Below are 14336 nucleotides of genomic sequence, written 5' to 3'. Positions count from 1 at the left end.
TTATCAAAGAGTTTGTACCAGCTGCAATGAGTACTAATTCTATTCACTCTGGTTACTGCTACTAACAAGTATGAAAGTGCGCGTCGTGGCCGATTCACAATCCGCAATAGACCCTTTCCAAAATTCAGTCTGGCCACTTTGATCGCTATCATCATCTGTGGAAAGGCATCCGTGCCATACCAATGCGGCCTTCTAGTGACTCATAAAGGAAGACTTTTAAGATGCTTCTAAGCGGATGATGCGAGGCCTGTACATTCGGGGGGTCAGTACGATGCGACGTAGGAATGAAACACAAGAGCTACGCAAGCGTTTATTTCTAATAACTAAGATTTAGTCAATTTGCGGGCGGCACAAAGTCGGCTTTAAAGCATTTTGGTGTATAGAATTTTCTCGAGGCATCTGAGTGGGTTGTAGCTTTGTTCTGAATGCAGGTTCTTGGTCACCGTCGAACTGAAAGTGATCGAGAAAGAACACACTGAACAATTCCTTGCGTGCTGTTGACTTGCGAAAGTGACGGTGCCGATACAAGTTCATTTCCGCCATTGATATGGCAAAACCTAAACTGCTTTACAAACCACCAGATGGCACTGAATTTCGGAAAAGGTCTATTTACTCTGGGAGAATCGAATTTTCTTGAACAGACGAATTTAATTCTAGCAATTACGCTCTCGGTGTTTGAGAGACCGCTCGTATTGTGAACTCTTTCATCACAATACGTCGGTGTGATGATCGACACTTTGTTAATTCACGAAGCAGTTGAATGACACGGCATTTTAAAGAAAGTAATTTTTTTTTATTTTAGTGGTGATTTTGTGAGGAGCAACGATTGACTAAGTTTGAACAGCTGTCTGTCAAGCCATGCAGCAGTTCAAGTTGAGCAGCCTGCGAAAACAAAACAAAATCATGAAACAACTTGAATAACATTGCACGGAAGACCAGTCACGTGGCAAATCGTCGAAAGTAAAAAAATATACAAAAGCAGCTTTTATACCTGTGACTTTTTTTTAACGTTTTGCATAAGCGAGACGTGTCAGAAAACAAGCCAGCCAGAGCGCGTATTCGCTCTGAAAAGAACCTGTGAGTTCAGTTTGCCTCAGAACACAGAGATACTTGAACACTCTGTTTACACAGAAGTCCGCACTTTGCCCACACCAGGGCCTTGCGCGTGTGCAGACACAAGATTCTCTTGAGAGGAGTCGTCTGCGCGCGCACTGTGCCGACAGCAGCGCCACCACAGTGGTGTAAAGTCACAGTACTGAGTTGGTATCTGATATCTTTGACCTCATTTCACGGCGGTGGAGATTTTCCGACGTTTCGCTCTCTAATTGCGGTCATTTCTTTTTTTTTTTTTTTCATCAATGCGTTAAGAGATTCGTTGATTATACACAAAGCCTAGCCGAACCCTGACGCACCACTCGCATCCTAATTGTGTTTTTGGTCAATCTCACTGTGATGATGTCAAAAATTCTATTGCGTCGGTTTCAAATATCCTATACTCGTATTCACCTCAAGAAGCAAAAGGTAAAGTCCGGCACTTCGCGAAACTCTACTAATTTTCTCGCTCGTGCGTATATGTAGGTTCCTCTTAGATTTTCGTTATGTCATTTTATCGAGACTTACACGTTTCAAGCGCCAAGAACATCGTCACTTTCTTCCACAACGAAATATCGCAAGAACTACTTCACACAGCGCATGAAGAATGAGCAAATTTGTTTTCTTGATGTGACAATGAAAATTGGCTCGCGGGCAACTTTTGGTGATATTTTAGACGAGAGGAGGAATGCGTGTGGCCCAGCTTTGATTGGCACTCAAACACGCCCTCCCGTATCTTTGACTGCACATAGCCAGAGACAGTCCTCCACGGGTATAGATACCAAGCCGAGATATCAAGCCACTGAAGCAGGCTTCGGCGAGCTTCCATCAGGGCAAATGCTGGAGAGAAGGACACAGTCGAATTTAGAATGGCAATAACCTGTCCTGCAGTGGTAATCATGGAGCGAAGTGATAAAAATAAGAGGAAACAAAAAATGAAGGGCGACGACACGCTCGTTTATCAACACTTAGTTGGTGTATATAGTTCTCATAAGGACTGGGCGATACCTCCTTGAATAATTGAAGCCTGTGCGCAAGAGTTTTGACGTCACCACAGTGAGATCGTGCGAAGACACAGACTGAACGCAATGTACTTAGGGTCTTAAAGTACTGTAGAGTGACAACGACGCGTTGATAGGTCACGAGGCCCATGGCCTCGTGACGCGTCGAAGTACGCGTTGAAGTACGCTCATCATAAATCTCGGGTTTAATCGATGAGTTGGCGTCATCCAACTCTGATGACGCTTCATGGAACAAGAAAGCGTCGTTCGCAAGCTTTGATAATTCTTGGTAGTGTTGATCGCGGTGACTGGAAAATAATTTGCGCGGCCTTATTATTTTTTTTTCAATACAGATTTAAATTTGCGAAAGATACGGTGGCTACAAAAGGCAGGCTTACTGTCACATGTCTCCTTAAGGCCCCCTCCTGTGGAAACAACAAGAGTAAACAAAGGGTGTTTTGTGTTAATATCGATCATCAAATACAAAAAGAAAAAAAAAACAAAAAAAAAAAAAAAAACGTGCACGCTCTGAAATAGCGTAAACAATATGCGCTGGAAATAAAATAAATATTTTGAGCCTACTGCCATGCGGTAGTAAGAAGAGCTGATCGCGTCATCTAATTCAAGACTGCATAGCCAATGTCAAAGCGCTTGCAGCAAAAATGGAGACCGTACGTTGATCCGTCTGCACAGTGTCGAGGCGTAGGTAGTTTCGTCGGTTTATATTTTGAATATTACGCCCTGTCTGGTCCTCATCAGGGGAAGCAACGCAATATATTTAAATAAATGTTTTGCTGCGCATGTGCGAAGGTATTATAATAAAGTCAAGTCGATTTAGAACGCTATGTACCTGTTCGTGAATCAGGTTTCTTAACATTCGATGCATAGCTTTTCGCAGTTTCTTTATCCAATATAAAAACGAGCCTTTCGGTTAATTATCTTCTTTTTTTCAATTTTGCTATTAAGAATTATCCTAAAGGAGAAGACGGAATGTTCGAGTGCACCAGCGGGCTGGCGGCCTAACTCACTCTAAACAATATGGAGGGTGTGTAATAGTGTTTGAAGCTTGAGTTTAGTAACGGAAGAAAAAACCACAAAAAAAAAAAAAAAGACACAGGGAAGAGTAAACGAAAGTCAGGAACACAGCGCTAACTCACGACTTCGTTTTCTTTTTCTTCTTCAAGATCCCTGCCCGTTACCATCCGGATGAGCATTGTACCGGCGTGCGGTCGTGTATTACAGCGTGGTGCACTTTAAAGACCCCAGGCTTGCAGTCGTACGCTGAACAAACTAAATTGCTCGTCTACAGTGGGTAACAATGTCGCTATAATCTGGCAGATTAAACTACTGCTGTATAAACAACTCACGACTGATTGGTTCTTTCAAGATTATAATTTTTTTCCACTTCATTGCTTTTATGTTTCGAAGAAAAAAAATCTAAGTCGTGAGTTAGTGCAGTGTTTGTGTCTTTCGTCTACTTGTCCCTGTGACTTTCTTCGCTGTTTTCTCCCGTTACCAATATGGGGAAGTATACTTTCCCCCAAAGCGATTGGGAGGGCCAATCTACCGAAAAGAGCTCGGTGAGTGACGTGGCTGACAATGGGTCTAGACCTAAAAGAAGCGTCTGCGCTGCGGCACAAAGCACGGCGCTTTGCCGTGCTCAGTCAACACCACCCACAATAATCGAAGCCTGCGAGCGCTCTAATTTTGACGTCATCACAATGAGATCGAGCGAAGACGCAGATTGGGCACGAGTGTTGCGCCAGTGCTCGACTTGGCCTCGTGACTAATCAACGCGTCGAAGGACGCTCGGCATGAGGCTCGGCGTCCAATTGCCGAGTTGGAGTCATCCCCCTCTGATGACCTTCCATGGAGTAAGAGTGGGGCGTTCGGAGGCCTTTATTATTCTAGATGGTGTTGGCTCAGTGCGAGAGGGCAGACTATATATTTTAGGTCTCATGTCTCATGCTGTAGTCGCTGGTAAATAAACAAAGGCATGGCCTAGCTTGTTCCGCTTGTGCGTAATGTGTGTTGGTACCCTTATCGCGGCTAATTTTTACAATCTGATTGGCTGTGGGGCTATAATGAGATTGTGGAGACGCGCCACGACCTGCGCTTTCTCAGCTGTCAGTCAGTAGGCAAGTATCCTTTTTTTTTTTTTTTTTGCTTCTAAGGGTTAGAGTAATCGTACAGCTCCCCGACGTTTAGAATAGAGAATCCCAACGGATCGGGTACCGCCGGACGCGGACGGAAAACCAAGCATTTCCAGACGCAGGAAGTCGTCGTGCCCGATGCGTGGTCGGTGAAAAGACGACGGTAAACTACGTAATATCGGCTCAGAACTGGTCACGTACGCGGGTCGGCGCGGTACAAAAGAATGCGATGTACTTTCCTACACCGAATCTCTCCAAAGCTTTCATTTATTTTCTCTGGGCCTTCCTCGCGCTACAACACTATAAAGATACTCCGGAAAGGGGGTCAAACATGCTTACCACATCTTCGTGGTCGCACAGCTTTCGCACGGCGCAGAGTCTTTCAGTGCATCCGAGGTCCTTGACCATTCTGTCGAGCGTGTCGTTGAACTGCGTTGTGAACACGGTTGCTTTAGGGATAGATCGATGGGTTCATTGTAGGGTGTTGGTATAAAGGTTTTTTCACTTGGTTGTGTGGTGTATCGCAAGAAAATAAATAGATGTACGATAATAGGGTCAACACCATTATAAGGAACTTACATTATATGGGAATTATTTTACACCATAAATATGGCGGCGGTCGAGGTGTTCACTTTTAGGCTGGCAGGATATTCAAGGCTATAGTCCCAAAATTGCGGATTTGGAACAAGCACCAGCGCATCTGTGCCTCCAGCGCAGATAGTGTAAGACGACTGCGAAATCTAACTAGTACATTTTTATGTATAAGCCGTTCGTTTATTAAAACCGTCCACTTTAAGCTACTGAATTTGTGTCTCATTTTCTCGATCAGCACTTTGGCCTCAACACTGCGCGATTCACGACTGTTTTGTTTTTAGCCACCGAAAACTTGAGATACGCAGGACGTAACCTTTTATTTTCGCGCTTATTGTTGATGATTCGTTCTTCCAGGTGATTATTAGTTAAAGCCACGATTTCATTCACTGCGTAGATACAAGATAATGTTCGAGCCTCCTGCGTTTCTTGGTGTTTCAGCGACAGTAGCAACGTTTTCATATGTCTCCGTTTATCCCATTGGACAAAAATACAGAACAAAGCATTTGTGCGGATAAGTGCTACTGCCGTCGTTTACCAAAACCTTGACAAGAGGGACCTTAGCAAACCGTTGCCGTGCTCCGCGTACCAGAGGCTCCGGAAGTCTTTCTTTAGAGGGGTGGCTCGACATCTCCGAAATCTTCAAGGTTAGGTTGGTTTCAGGTTGACATTAATTGCCATCTTTGAATGAAAACATATCAATGCAGCGCGTTCGCATATTCACGCACACATCCATGGAAAACAAATTAAAACAATGGCTCAGTAAAATAACAGGAAAAGGAGCTTGCACTGACAACTCATACAATGATTGGATAATCATTGAAATCAGCCGCACCGTGTGTTCTTTATTTTATCTTTCCTATGCCAACTGTTACATATCAAGCGCAGCTCTGCCTATGTCAAATTGGCTATGTCTAAAAATGAAAACCTTCCTTCATTTAGGGATTCTCGGGAAGCATGATGTATTAACGCAGACGTACACAAACAAGTGTTAAAAGTTTTAGACAAAACTCCGAGACTCGGGGGAAAAAAGGACAACACAACACAAAGTCTCAAACACAGCAAGTTGGGCTATCGGATGTCTCAACTGGAGGCAGAGATTGCACACATCGGTATGTACCTCAGGATCAAGTACATCGACCGTGATCGCTTCGGACTCCTGGCATCAATGCAGGTTGGGGGGCATCACAAAAGGAAGGTGCTGAAGGATAAGAGCTGCGTTTGAGACTTCCTGTTGTGTTGTCCTGAGTTTGTAAACATGTGTCGCCTCATACCTCACCACCCTGCGGGCACGACGCCGCATGCGCGCAAAGCTTTCGCCATTGAAGGCGCGCCTTGTCAAATTTGGGAGCTCGTAGACTTTCGCCTTTTCTAAGCACTCCCGAATCCCCACTCAAGCACACCAGCCCCCCTCCCCCTCCTAATGATGGCCTTTTAGCGCCGCGGTAGTACCGCCTGCCTGTTTTGTCCGCGGGCCAGAGAAGCACCATGCATCTTCTGGGCTTCTTCCTTCCACACGGTGGAAGCAGACAAACGCTCGCCGACGTCGTCTTGTCGGAATCCATTCATTTCGCTGTCCCCTTTCTGCTCGCTCTAAACTGGTTGTCAATCAGGCTCATGAGTCCTGCCTGTCATTTTCTTCCGGTTTTGACTTTTCAAGCAAGCCTCTCCGCCGCCCCAGTGCTTTTTGTGCTTGGCGGAGGTAAGGAGGGCGGTAGGTTAGCATGCATAAAGGGTCATTTCATTTATTTCGGCTCAGGACAGACGGAGGTACAGCAGATAGGCCGAATGCCCATACCAGATAACCTGCAAACACGCAAACTAAAAAAAAAAAAAAAAAAAGAGGGAGAGAGAGGGGGAGGGGGGGCTCGGCAGCTCGGTCCTCAGGACAGGAGGGGCTCAAGCCCACCCTGCCCCCCCGCTTCCGGAGCCCCTGCCGCGTACCGCACTACCGGAGCCTTTGAAGCAGGCTTTTAAGCGCCCTCACGGGTGGTGCAGTGACCGCGGGGGGCGTGCTTAAAACCATGCTTCAAAGGCTCCGGTACTGCAAAAGGTGACATATTGAGCTCCCGGCTCAGCCACACTTCCTTTGATTTCCTTGCTCTCAAGACTCTGACTGACTGACTCCGGTACTGCGGTACCCGGAGCATGGCAACGGTTTGATCAAGGTCCCTAGTGTTGGAGGCTGGACTCTGTGGGTGTAAAGATGCGGCGCTACAACAGACGACTGTGCGCCCGGCGGCACGTTTGCCTTGCGCGTGATGTGAATAGAGCAAACGCGGCAGGGCGAATAGGACGATCTCACCAAGCTTTCTACGCATGCGTGACGCCGCCATAACTGTAGTTCATATGAGGCAGACGCCAGATCACGAGACAGCTCATGCCGCCTCCTGCTCCGCTCGCGCAGAGCTCCAGCGGGGTTGTCGCGCGTGCAGAAAGACTACAGCTCCCACGATGCATGGCGGCAGCGGTGGCGTACTCAAACTAGCTGGTGAGATCGGTCTATTTCGTCGTTTCTTCGCAGTATGCTCGCTCCATAAAGTCCAGCCTTTACCGCAAAACCAAAACTGGTGCTTGCTGTGCACCCTAGTGGGGCGAGACTGTGAGTAGTTTTATTTACTACATTCAAAGAAGTTCGTATGGTATGCAACGACCCCGCGGCTTTTTTCGTTTTTCTCCAGTTTCTGTGAATTATAGGGATCCTTTCAAGATGTATTCAGAAAACGACTACTTAAAAAAGGGACATATTTTCCCCAGGAGCATGTGTGTTATGCCTCGCTTATTTCGAAGTGGATGCAACAGAGCATTTAGTAGTAGGTTGATTTCAGATAAGATTTACCGAAGGGTGGCTGGTCGACATTTTTAAACCAACTGATGTTTTATAAGCTATCGTCTAGTGTCTGGTATAAACGAATCCACACTTAGTTTTGACCAGAAAAAATATTTGGGGACAGCAAAAATCGTAAGAGGTGGACAGTTGCACAAACGCGCACTGATGGAGGGGTACGTTTGAAAGTGAATAACTAGAACAATAAAATTAGGAGGATTCTAACACTTTTTAGACGAAAACTATGGGTAAAGCTTGCTTGAAATATAAAATAATATTATTTATTCAAATTTTATATATATATATATATTTTTTTTTTTTTTTAAATTGCTACATATGCCAGCTCGAACGACAAATGCAAAACTTTGAGGCCTTTATCTCATGAAATAATTTAATCAGTATTATATAATCTGCAGGTAGTATTCTAATTATATATGTTTATTATTTAAAAAAATAACTAAAGTATCTCAGTGATACGATAGTAAGGATATGTGTAGGCAAACATAACAGAAAAAAAATCAGACAGCGAAAAATTTCGATGCGAATAAAAAAGAAAAACACCAGCTTAGATTTTTTTTTTAATTTAGGTACCCTGTTATACTCTATTTTGGCATTCATTTTTATTAAAACATGTCGCATTTTTTTATTGAGAAAGAAGAAACAACTCCCCAAAGTAGGGTCCTTTTTCAAAGCCTACACTTAGCAGTGCCCTATACAAAAAGTTACTCTAATTTCCAGTTTCATGAAACTAACGCACATATTTTATATATTTTTATTCAGATGAGGCCATTGATGACTACAGAAATCGTTCACACACTAATATTGAGGATAAACTCCTGTGTAGAAAGAGCTATCATATTACGAACCAGTGATCTGAGAAAAGATCCTACAGCCATCGGCCACTGGGAACTTTGTTTACTTCATTTTCCTACTGCACTATATGCTCCTCTCTTTTACTCTCTATCTCCATCTCTCTCTCTGTTATATATATATATATATATATATATATATATATATATATATATATATATATATATATATATATATATATATATATATATATATATATATATATATATATATATATATATATATATATATCTGACTTATATCTAGAAAAAACATATTCAAGAATTCCCTTTCTGCGTGTTCTGTGGCTAGCAACAATAATTTCCTCGCGACGATCACGATTATGGCACAATCGTTGACGGAAGTATCAGGCGACATTCGCCGCTAGTTCTGGCAAAACGGCCGATACAATCTTTTTTCGCATTTACCCACTCGCTGTCAAGAATGAGGGGGTTCACTGCAACCAGCAAATATAGCCGCCGATGCCTGTTTACTGAGCAGCTGTGCCTGTCGCCATCGCAGTCGCTGGTTTCGCGGGTGATAATATCGGGCACAAAGAGGCACACCGACAGAGAGCGGAACCCCAAAATACTCGAGCACCGCCTAAATGCAACAGAGCATAAACACTGTCGCCATGTTAACCTAGGAAAGGTTAGGATGGCGACAGTGTTTACGTTTTAGGTAAAGAAAAGCATGGCGCGTGGTATGAGCCGGATCCTTACACGAGGTGCTATGTGAGCCCTGAGAACCTGTCGGCTGCCCTAGAGTACTTCACGCGAGACGAGCTACAATGTTCGCGCCAAGGTCCCAACCAGAAGGACGTGATCTCTGTCATGCTCATCGGGGAGAAAACGTTCGTGCCAAAGCGCTTCCTGACACGCTCAATCCGAGAGGCCTTTCGTGTATACAAAGACAAGCATTCTGATTCCGGCGTTGGGCTAACGCAAATGCATTCCTCGCGCCCTAGATGGGTGAAATGTATTCCACACCAGAAAGTGTGCGTTTGTATGCGCTGCGCCATTTATTACCTTTGTATTGCCGCTGTAGAGAAGGTTACAGGCTCAACATTCAACACTGGTGAAAGGAACCCAGCATTTCTGTGCGATCCACTAACAAGTCGGTGTCTTTAAGAAGACTGTGATCACTGCCCAAAAAGGCCAGTCTTTTACACTCGAAGAACTTCATATCCCAGAGGATGAAGATATTGTGCTTAAACATGGAAGGTCGGCGACCTAGCGAAAAAAAAACACACTAAGTAAACCTTGGATTCCGAGACTTTCCTAAAAGTCATTCAAGTAACGGTTGGAAGTTGGATATTTCACAACCATATCCGACAAACGCAGGATAAAGGGATCTAAGATGAAGAGCAGTTGCACGCAACGCGTGAGCATTGTCTTTCATTTTGATAGCTACGAAGAGGGAAACAGCTCCAAAAGTACGAAGAACAGAGAACGAGGAACAAACAGACCGAGCGCTGACTGACAACTGGCTTATTTCTGGAAACCACCTTCCGGCATAGTCAGTCAGCGCTCAGTCTGTGTGTTTCTCGTTCTTCGTCCTTCGTACTTTAGACGGTTCCCTCTTCGTAACTATGCATAACCAACTTGCCCAATTTTCAACGGTGCTTCTTTCATTTTGACTTTGCTGAAAACTGGACCATCGTGCTTCCTGACAAAGTTCAAGCATACCACTGAAGAAAAAAAAGCTACGATATTTAAGTGTTTAGTGACGGCAAGAAAATCTACAAACAGTGTTTCTCTCATCAGCGAGGACCTGTGTGACGACGTCGCTCTCACGTGCTTGGCTCGAGAATAGGTAAAAGAGTGGGTTGAAGACAACGTTGCGGTATACTCGCACGTGACGTACGTAAGTGACGGGGCCGCTAGTCATTTTAAGAATCGCTACCAGCTTTACCAGTTTGCACAGAATGATTGCCCACAATCGCAGTGGTTATTTTCTGCATCTAGACATGGGAAAATGCATGCGACGGAGTTGGCGGACTCGTAAAGCACCAGACCACGCTGAACAACCTAAGAGAACGTTCAATAAACGAAATTCAGACGGCCAGAACGATGGTGAGCGTTCTATCTGAGAAACTGTGTGCATCTTGCGTATCTGGACAAAAAAGAGCTTGTTCGGTAACGTCAAAAAAAAAAAAAAAAAAGAGTGGCTGACGTTGCACGCTTTTCCTGGCATTCAGTCTTGGCATCCGTGGCGGCTGTGCAAGTCATCAAGAAAAGGAGCCTGTGGCATATGTGTAGCACAGACAGTCGGATCTGGTTAGAAGAAACTTTATTAAATGGGTACATCGAGGAAAGCCTTAGTGTAAAGTGCCGAATTTGATTCCCCAAGGACGGCTCATTTTGAATGCAGGGTTATCTTATTTATCACAGTTTTCTTCACGGGGTATTTAACCTACTGTTTTACTTGGTGATACCTTATAATCTTTACTTTATCACCATATGAGAATCACAAAACGTTATCTTCGCGCAGGATAAAATATCTCGTCTTGCCACGATCCATTCGTACACCGAGAGTATCGAAGCTCTTACAGTCCGGCGCGGTGGCACCGCTCACCTGAAATTGTTTGTCCCCGGAAATACATAACTAAACTACACGATTTTAGTATTCTATCTTTATTTTTGTGTGTGGAAGTAAAGTTGCTTCTTTTATTTTAAATATAAATTATACCGGAAAGTAAAACTTCACACTGCATCATCTTTTCTCGAATCACTTGTCTCTAATATGATACCTTTTTTTACGCTGTATGTAAAATGCTGTATATAGTTCTTCTTCGCTTTTAGTGTGTGACCGATTGCTCTAGTTGTCAGTGACCTCATCTGAATAAAAATATATGAAAGATGCGTTTTAGTTTCCTCCAACTGGAACTCAGAGTCACTTCTCGTATAGGGCACCGCTAAGTGTAGGCTTTGAAAAAGGACCGTACTTTGGCGAGTTGTGTCCTCTTTCTCAATAAAATAATGCAACATGTTTTTAATAAAAATGAATGCCGAAAGAGAATATTACAAGGTACCCAATTAAAAAAAATCGAAGGTGGTGTTTTTTTTTGTTTTTTTTTATTTGCATCGGACTTGTTTCTTGTTTGATTTTTTCTCATGTTTGCCTAAATTTATCCCTACTATCGTATCACTCAGGTGCCTTATTTTTTATATAACAGCCATATGTAAGTAGAACACTACCTGCTAATTATATGATACTAATTAAAGTATTTCATGAGATACAGATTCCAAATTTTGCCATTTGTCATTCGAGCAGGCATGTTTGACAATGTTTAGAAACATAAATAAAATTTAAATAAATATTATTACTTTAAATTACAAACAAACTGTACCCATAGTTTGTTTTTAAAAAGTTTTAGAATTCTTCTAGCGTTATCTTTTTAGTTATTCAATTTCAAACGTGCCCCCTCCATCAGTGCGCGTAAATACAACTGTCCACCTCTTCATGCCTTACGATTTTTCCTGTCCCCAATTTTTTTTTTCTGGTCAAAACTAAGTGTGGATTCGTTTATACCAGACACTAGACAATGGCAAATAAAAACATCGGTTGATTTAAAAATATCAACCAGCCACCCTTTGGTCGATCTCATCTAAAATCACCCAGTAGTCTTCAGATGTACAAATGTATAAGTCATTTCTTACACCCTTACGCAAAATGAATGAATCGTTATCACAAACCATTGTAAAAAAAAATCTAGCAAGGCGAGTAAAGCCGCAGCGTATATAAAAGCAAGTTGCAGTACACGATTGATTATTGGTATGAGGCTGAAAGGAATTCTTGGACACTTTTTGTGAAGGTTCGCGCTATTGTACAAATCGGCGCAACAAAACAATTTTGTTATAAATACGACTATGACTACGCAAGGCGTATTCAGGTACGTACACTGCTAGCATCTGGAATCTTCGATATAACGCAGGATATTAGTTCCTTCATTTCGGCGTCGCTCTTCTCTGCAAAAGAAGAACAAAGTGAATCTCGTTTAAAGTAAAATTTCTTGTGCAACGATTTCAGTAGCGGACAGCTAAAACAATTTAGACGTTAGGTTTTCAGGCGAAGTGAGGTTGTCGCTGGATTAAGATGCCCATCAAGATTGATGCAGGCAGCGACTATTATCAAAACCTGGAATGATATCTGACTCCTGCAACGTGAGCATTCACTCCACACTCTAAAAAAGCCCGCGCGTCTACTTTCCCGCAAAACGCTTGGAGAGCCAATCATCGCAACTTACGGAGGAAGCTCAGCCAATAACGATGCCGAAACATATGTTTAGACCAAAAAGCGCAGTCTGAGTTGTGGCATTAGGCAATGCAAAAAGTCACTCTTGCATTGCTTAATGTCACAACTCAGACTGCGCTTTTTGGTCTAAACACATGTTCCGGCATCGTCATTGGCTGAGCTTCCTCCGTAAGTTGCGATGATTGGCTGTCCAAGCGTTTTGCGGGAAAGTAGACGCACGGGCTTTTTTAGAGTGCAAATGTCTTCTGAGCAACAATGCAATCACCGAAAAAAATAATATTACACTATCATACATTGAATGCAATTTCACGCTAAATGTACATGCCTATGGTTAGAAAGTTGAGGAGTGTACCGACACGTCGAAGCACAGGGTCATCTTATTGAACACCTTATTTCATACGTATGCGCTTCATTTATTAACATAAGGTCCTTGAATGGTGATACCTGAAACTCGTTTCGTGCTATCGCTGTTCACATTCACGCTTAAAACGCTTATCAGAAGGGCTCACTTCTAAGTGAGTCATTGTAAGCTTAGTTACATCAAACTCAATATTAAGGATAATTGACGGTGAGTGTAAAAGTGTTCTAAGGTGTGAGAAAAATATTGGAAGGCTAAATGAATAATTGTTTATAAGTGAAATACCTATGTTTTAACTAAATTGTCTGACTTAAAAATAAGCAAAATTAATCTTGAAAGAAGTATCCCAAGCACCGATAAACCTCGGCGTTCGTGCCCTCCATATTAAATCATTACCAAGCATTCGATGGGTGGGACGAAGAGTAACGTTTCTTAGACCAGGTCCAAGCAAGTCATTAAGAAAGACAACTAGCGCACCTGATGCAGAAAACTAATTAATGTAATAAAAGAAAGCTACGGTTCGCACGAAACTTCTGCTTCGGTGATCTTTGAAATTAAATGACGCGTACGAGACTACTGCACATTTATTGGAAACACGATGTAGCTCATAAACGTAATGTTCATGAATTTACATACGTCAGTAACGTTACATCATTCAGTGACGTCATATCTGCCCGTTACGCAATATCCGTGACGTTATACTTGATTTTATTAGAATCATCCAACCCCACCTATCAAAACCAAAAACAAGAAATAGATTCTCGATAACAAATACCATAGTGTTACAAGAGCAAGGCCAATCAAAATAAAGCAAGATGAAAGAATATGACGGAAGAAAATGAAAGGCGATGGCATGTGTATTTTTTAAACTTACTGCAATGATGCTCGTTGCGCGCGGAAACCACAAGAACCATCACTGACAGCATCAGACACTTCATGGTGAACTTCATGACGATACTTTTTCGGACCTAAAGCGCTGCTTGCTGTCGAAAACGTGCTTGCTGCGTAGCAGCGCAGCCCACTTTTATATGCCACGCGATTGGCTCAGAGGCTAAAAAAAGACCCGCGGTTGCCATGCTGTTCGACGGGGGGGGGGGGGGGGGGGGGGGGGGGGGGTGCAAATGTCAATGCAAACACTTCAACTGCAACGGCTTGAAGTTATCGTAATTACACATACCAGGTTGTGCCCACAGGAAGGTGAAGGCCAA

The 14336-nt window shown here is 43.2% G+C and overlaps 1 protein-coding gene across 1 annotated transcript; it reads right to left on the bottom strand.

Annotated features, from left to right (window-relative positions):
- Window positions 1-774: 774 nt before the first annotated feature.
- LOC115308170 (antimicrobial peptide microplusin-like) lies at window positions 775-12497 on the bottom strand. The gene is made up of 4 exons (XM_029974596.2): window positions 12417-12497; window positions 4586-4675; window positions 2492-2518; window positions 775-882 (listed from the first exon to the last, which is right to left on the bottom strand). Exons 1-4 carry the CDS (start codon window positions 12465-12467, stop codon window positions 799-801), a joined length of 252 nt encoding a protein of 83 aa, XP_029830456.2. The 5' UTR covers window positions 12468-12497; the 3' UTR covers window positions 775-798.
- Between the last annotated feature and the right edge of the window lie 1839 nt (window positions 12498-14336).

This window comes from Ixodes scapularis, unplaced genomic scaffold (assembly GCF_016920785.2).
Source record: "Ixodes scapularis isolate PalLabHiFi unplaced genomic scaffold, ASM1692078v2 PGA_scaffold3__209_contigs__length_174095766, whole genome shotgun sequence".
In the NCBI taxonomy this organism is placed as follows: domain Eukaryota; kingdom Metazoa; phylum Arthropoda; class Arachnida; order Ixodida; family Ixodidae; genus Ixodes; species Ixodes scapularis.
This window is presented reverse-complemented; position numbering and strand designations above follow the sequence as displayed.

Coding starts and splice junctions, on each gene's coding strand:
- LOC115308170 (XM_029974596.2), bottom strand. CDS start 12,467: ATGAAGGAACTAATATCCTGCGTTATATCGAAGATTCCAGATGCTAGC. Junction 2,519..4,585: donor TGTGCGACCACGAAGATGTG/GTAAGCATGTTT, acceptor TTGTTTCCACAG/GAGGGGGCCTTAAGGAGACA. Junction 883..2,491: donor CCTTAAGGAGACATGTGACA/GTAAGCCTGCCT, acceptor TTGTTTTCGCAG/GCTGCTCAACTTGAACTGCT.